The sequence below is a fragment of the Haliotis rubra genome, unplaced genomic scaffold, assembly GCF_003918875.1.
Source record: "Haliotis rubra isolate DU_JTF1 unplaced genomic scaffold, ASM391887v1 Scf4, whole genome shotgun sequence".
In the NCBI taxonomy this organism is placed as follows: Eukaryota; Metazoa; Mollusca; class Gastropoda; order Lepetellida; family Haliotidae; genus Haliotis; species Haliotis rubra.
Window position 1 is genome coordinate 5250232 of NW_025767079.1, and position 7068 is coordinate 5257299.

General features: G+C 39.8%; 1 protein-coding gene across 1 annotated transcript; it reads right to left on the reverse strand.

Annotated features, from left to right (window-relative positions):
• Positions 1-3079: 3079 nt before the first annotated feature.
• On the reverse strand, positions 3080-3514 carry LOC124287135 (toll-like receptor 4). Its single transcript, XM_046723618.1, has one exon. The coding sequence runs from the start codon at positions 3512-3514 to the stop codon at positions 3080-3082; it is 435 nt and encodes a 144-aa protein (XP_046579574.1).
• Between the last annotated feature and the right edge of the window lie 3554 nt (positions 3515-7068).

The following is a 7068-nucleotide window of genomic DNA, read 5'->3' on the forward strand; positions in this document are numbered from 1 at the left end:
CTCCTTCAGTGACAGTACAACTCTTTTTAGCATCTATTTTCTTGATTTGCAATTTCTTAACTCGTGTAATATCACTGGTCGAAACAATAGGTTTAACTTTTCGAAGGAAAACATGTCTCGGGTCGATTCACAATTAAACAGCGACAGTCACACTAAACCTATGTCAACAGTCCCACAATGCATCTGTGGTATGTCGCGTGACAAGTCAGCTTATCTGGATTTACTGCCCTAAATTTACGTGCGACGTTCAAATTGTCCTATATGGTTTACGATAAAGATATCACGATAAAGGTGCCTCACGATATGATAAGTATTGCGATACTGAGTTCACGATACAATACGTATCTCGATAGTGAGGTCACGATACGATATGTAGATACGTATCGTAATAAGGAAAGGATCATGAACAGTGACAGATTCAAACACACACGTGCCTTTGTGCACATAACGGCTCCTCTGTTTCCCATCGTGTGTTTTCTCTGACGACCAGGACGTCGTCATATGAGCGAAATATTCTCAAGCACGACGTTAAACCCAATTTCACCTCACCTCACCTCTGACGACCAGGCTTGCTTGCTTTGTAGATTTTTACGTGCGCTTTCCGAGATGTTGAATATTTTACACACGACCTGACGATATATTGAGTGAGGGAGTGAGTGAGTATGGTTTTACGCCGCTTTTAGCAATATTCCAGCAATATCACGGCGGGGGGCACCAGAAATGGGCTTCACACACTGTGCCCATGTGGGGGATTCGAACCCGGGTCTTCGGCGTGACGAGCGGACGCTTTAACCACTAGGCTACCCCACCGCCCCGACGATATATTGATACATAAGCCAACTTCACGGGTTTAAGAAGGATTCATTCTACCCGTAAAACTTAAGTGTACTATTCCCTATGCATTGGCTTTTCACCAATAAGAAAATACCTCTTATTTATCTAATAGGTAATAAGCGTTGATATCGCTTAGAATAAACGTCATATTGTTAGACAATTCTGATTGCGGTATTAAATAACAAACCAAAAATGATATTGCTACAGAACAGCTACATGACGCTACAAATATTACATCTATGACCAAAGTGGTTTTATGAATGAACCACAAACGCAGGTAGCGTTTACGATGTCAGTTTAATGGCAGAATAAATCGAAGAAATAATACAGTACGATATGATGTTCTACATATGTATTTATGTATATGTCATGAAAATTGATGTTAACCTTAGAAACCCACTTGAGTGCATAACATAAATATTCACAGTAAAATATCAAACACCCTCACCTGAACATGTATACTAACGGAAAAAAGTTATTTGAATGTTATAAAAATAACTCTAAATAAACATATAGCAAAGCGCTTTGCATGAAATTTGATGTCACGTATCGCGTTGGCACGTGCACAATGAACTTATTCAGCTTCTGCGTGCTTTTTGACACCTGAAGAAGTGGAATATACGTTAATATCAACCTAAACTGCGCGTACGTCAGGCCACGCCTTACAGAAAATCAGCGTCTCCGCGCCCTGGGTATGCTGGAGACCATTTTGGCCTTTTGGTGTCGATCGAAACACGATCTCATTTCTATGGAGACGTTTTCAACATAATGGGAACACGAAAGATTTGCCTCGGACCGGCCGTCCACGCGTGTTGTCACGTCAGGAGACAAGATTGGGATGGTATTTTGTTCCCTGACGAGACGATATTGCATCTGGACAGTTCAGATGGCAGGGCAAGGGTGTACAGACGGCGAAGTTAACGGTATGCTGATACGTGCATTGTTTAACATCGACAGTTTGGTGGCGAAGAGTTATGATATGGGGAGACGTCACATCTCCTGATTGAACACAACTTGACATTGTCATCCGTTCATTCAAGAACATTAACTTCACGCATCAGCAAGATAATGCCCGTCAACATATCGCTCATGTTGTGACAGATTTCCTGAGACAGCAGAACACTCTGGTACTCCCCTGGCCAACTGTTTCTCCGTACCTGTCCCTTATCGAGCAAACAAAATCAGCCATTGACGTTAACTGAATCGGGACAAGCGTTGGTTAAGACATGGAACAGCATTCCCCAAGCGTTTCTCTTGGGGAGAATTTGTGAAATGAATTTGTGAACTGACTATTGACACCACATCTCTTCAAGAGCATGTCACAATGCCTAGTGTCAAATCATACAGATTTCGATATTATATTGTCAACAGTTAAACAGTAATTACGGAAAACACCACAAATCATATTATTATCGTTTTGCATTAAAAATGGCAAATCTTATGTTCGTGTAAAAGCCAATGACCTATATACAGAGAAAGTACCTATTTACATATTTCAGTAGTACTTCACTCCGCACATATTTCTGCTGAAATTATTCCAGCATTTTTTTAACCTTTGTCTCATTTCATGAGTTTGAGATCAGTCAGTATTTCCATATCAGTTTTCTGATGTATAAAATATTGATTTTAATCACTTACCTCATATTACGGTTATTCATATATACATAGTTAGATGTGTAACTTTAGTTCACAAATAAATACACAATTTACTAAAAACTAATCTGAATAATCCAGGTGTTATTTGCACAGTGGTTTTTTGAGGAGAGTTTTACAACAAAGGTCTTGACGAAAGCTCCTCATTTTTCAGAAATGTCTGCTCAAAATGTGAAGTTAATCTCATTTAATTTAGTTGCACCCGTTTTAGCAACAAACTCAACAGCTATTGTCCGGACTCACTCACTCACAAACCTTGAGATACAAGTATTGTATATATTGTCATACTCCTATATACAACAAGCTCTAGATCGGAAGAAAAAACAGTGTGTTAAAGAACAGAAAATGTTGAAATATGCATAGAAATGTACACTTTAAAATAGGTGACTCCGATGAATCATCACATTATAATCTACGTATTGCCCGCTCGAGATTCTGCCAGAACACTTCTTGACCATCCTGATCATCCGTGTACTCTACATAGGAATCTTGACGCATCAACATCATAATGTGAGGGGTCAGGTCCTTCACAGGGATGTTCTCCAGTACAACAACCAGCAGGGTGTTCCGTCCCGTGAAGATACTCTCCATCTTAGCCATCTCCACTTCGTACTTCACACCAGTAGCTCTTCAAGAAGTGTCTTGACAGGACAATCACCGTCTTCCTGCTGGATTTCACGGCGTTCAGGATGTTGGCAGCGATAGCTTCCCCAACGAGAAAGTCTCGGTGATGAATACAGAGCTTTAGACCTTGCATCTCTTCAAGCCTCTGCCTCATGTTCCTAACTACAAGTCCACGGTCCTCATCAGCGTAGGATATGAAGGCATCAAACTCGAACTCCTCTTCCTCCTCTTTTACAAGCAGGTAGCCTCTGTGTCGGTTTCGGGCAACGTAGTAGAGGTCCCTCAGTTTCCACCTGTATCTGTACACGATGCTTGTCACGGCAAATGTCAGGACCAGCATGATGACACTGAGCATCCCAATCACCACCCCAGTGTAGGATGCACAGCTCTTCTCCAGTTCCATTATGATGTCTTGTAGGTTGCTCATGTTTTTCTGGCCACCATTTGACCCTGTACAGAGTAGATCTTGAACATCATAAACACTACTTCGTTTAATGTCCAGCCACTTCAAGAAGCTCAGTGTCTCACATGTACATTTTCATGGGTTTTTATGAAGCCTCATTTTCATCCCATTGCTCCCATTGTCATCAATCTGTTTTCTAAAGGTTACATCAAGCTGCTCAAAGAGATTATCGGAGAGATCTAAAAGTTCCAAGTTTATCAGGTCCCCAATGTTGGCATTCCATGTATTCAAAAAGTTGGACCCAACACTCAAGTACTGAAGATTTTCTAAGCCCCTAAAAACGTCCCTTGGAACTGTACTCAGTTTATTATTTGATAGATCCAGGTGTTCGAGCTTGAATAGTTTACGAAATGTTTCATTATGTAATGTGTAGCCAAGATAATTGAAGCTTATGTTCAGTATTCTCAACAAAATGAAATCATCAAAGAAGTGTGTGTTTATAAAATCAAAATAATTGTGTGATCCATCAAGGAATTCTTGATGATGAAACCCAACAACTGGTCCAACCCACCGAGTAAAGAAATTATATGACACATCCAAAATCTTTAGTCTATTTTTACCAAATCTCATTCCAGGAATGGTGTAACTCAGTTTCTCGTTGCTGAAGTTTGCATGTGTTTGCATTCGCGGGGATATTTATGGTGAAATTACGGGGCCACGGTATGTCACCAGTAGAATTATCTTTAAATGGAGAAATATCATGTTTCGTAGAGTTGGTGACATGACAGTGGACACCAGGACCACCACCAGCCACATGGGTATCCCAAGTCCAACTTGAAAGTAGTTATCTTTGTTTATAAATAATTTCTTCGCAGGTATAACTGACAGCTTTCACGGTATAATTCTAACAATGTAAGTCTGTGTTAATGAATCACTATCAAACTGTGATGAAACTTGGTGTTGGTACAAATGTGAATCCTGCACCACCTGTGGCACCCGTCACAAGTATATATAAGGGCAAGTAAATTGCTCACCTGAACAAACTTGGTAATAGTCAAAATAGGGAAATGGCTTGAACGTTTTACAAAGCTCACAGAGGCTTTGCATATTATATTGTGTCATGCATCAAATCTGAAATTGTACTGCGTATGACTTGGCTTAAAATGTTGTTACCAGAGTCGTATGGTATTAAATGCTCGTTTGTATTGTGACATTTGTGTAATGTAGACACTAAAAGCTGGAGCTGATAGATGATTGCTCGAAGACTTGTCTCATTTATTGAATCTCGGAATAGTTTTTGGATCGCTGTGACTCATTTTTCATCGACCTAGATATGAAGCATACTAGGCACTTTAAATGGTTTCATTCTTTTATCTATGTATCCATTGAATACTCGTTATGTTCGGGTGGGAAAATCAGCAAAGGGTTGGATAGTGATTTAAAGGGGTTGGGTGGGAGTTAGTTGAGGGCACAATCTATGCCCATTGGATTCATAATTCATATTTTTAAACCTGTATGTAATTATAAAGAGTGCCCTTCCTTGGTTGTATGAAGGATTTGGGTTAATACATTTGTTGAATCTGGCAATACTGAATGTCTCTCTTTTCTAGATCTTTGGAATTCAGCAAGATGAGGCATTGACGGAACTTTCCACATGAAGGTTAAACCAACAGTTGATAGTGCTGATTTCTTCGTTAGTTAAGATACATTTTATTTGATTTGTTCTGTCTCTAAAGAAAGGAATGTTATGGGCAAACCTTCTACAGTGCAACTACTCCTAAACAGCTAAGGATTCTGATCTTAGGGCTAAGGTGATCGTGACTCCATACTTTGATATTGGTCTATTGGTAGTCGTACCACTAAGATCGCTTTTGATTGGAACGGCACCCAGGTGTCTTGATTTGGCAAAGAAAGGAATGCAGGCAAGGTCAACACCACAACCATAATGAGGTGAGTGATACTTTAATATTGGTCTATTGGTAGTTACCACTAAGATTGGCAATATTCACACCATAATGAGTGAGTGAGTTTAGTTTTACGCCGTAATTCCAGTGATATCACGGCAGGCTTCACAGATTGTACCCATGTGGGGAATCGAACCCGGGTCTTCGGCATGACGAGCGAATGATTTAACCACGAGGATATCCCACCACACTACCATAAAGAAGTGTTGTGCACAAGGAACTGAATACTGTATACACTGTGTCATCCTATAATCATTCATCCGTGATCACGATGGGTAAAACCAAGGACTGCAATTGTTTCCTTGCACGAAAGCTACCTTTCCTGTGGTGTAACAAGAGAGTATGCTCGGTGTGTCAGACAATGAAGTGGGGTTATTTTTGGGTATTACATATCTCGCCGTTGTCATTCGCTTCTTTGTTGCCTTCAGACAAGAGGAAGAATATCAGGACAATCTGAAATCCAATGCCTTTTAACAAAAGAACAAGAGAATTCCCCAGTAAGGTTTTTTAGCTTCAATTTGAGTTGAGTATCTCATGGCACATTCCATCACAATGAATACTATTGCGTGGCTACGTCCAAGAAGGGCCTTTTTAATGTCAGTTCACATTTATTGCATTTTTAAGGAAATTGAGTTGACTGATAAATTGTGGTGAAATACAGGTTGTAAATAGTAAGTAAAATTATAATCTGGATATGCTAAGTAATAAGGAAGATATTCAAGAGCCTGTACCTTCAAAGCTTTGTTTGTTTGTTGTTTAACGAAATGCTCAGCAATATTCCAGCTATTCGGTTTCCAGCGACGGTTTGTAAATAATCGAGCGTGGACCAGACAGATATCAAACATGAGCATCGATCCATACAACAGTAACACGATGACGATGCGTCAACCAAGTCAACGACTCTGACCACTCGATCCCGTTAGTCGGCTCTTATGATAAGCATGTGCTGCTGATGACCAATTCTAAGCCGAACCTTCAAAGAATGTTGAAGTACTGTTAGATAATTGTGCCCCGGACACAGTATTTCAGCGAGCCTGACCACCCCATCCTGTTAGTCGAACCTTGAAAGAGTTTTAAAGTACTGTTGGAAAATTGTGTCCCGCAGATGGTATTTCGGTTCCACTTCAAAATACGTTCCTCCCCTCTGAGAATTTTCATCACAACATAGGAATGAAATTTCATTGTTAAGCTTAGATCTAGAGATCTAGCCAAGGAGAGTGAACCCAAGAATGTGTGAGACTAACAATAAAGATTGAAGTACATAAATTGCAGGTCCTAAACTTAGGGTTTAGTAAACACGTGTATGCTATAAAAGAATTTGCACATGTCAGCCAAACACCAAGTAAAGTAAATGCTAAGTTCAACTACACAACTGTGATAATTCGTCATTTTACTATCCTTTATGGACGGGTTCTATGTAGTCAGATTTAGGTAAACTTAATATATGAAGTGTTACATTCACAATGTGGTTGAAATCTTCCCGACGTGATTTTCAATTTTAATTCGCTCACATTAAAGACTGGATCAATCAGAGACGCCAATTCAGACATAAATTGGAGGTTGTAAACTAAGGGTACAATAAACACGAGA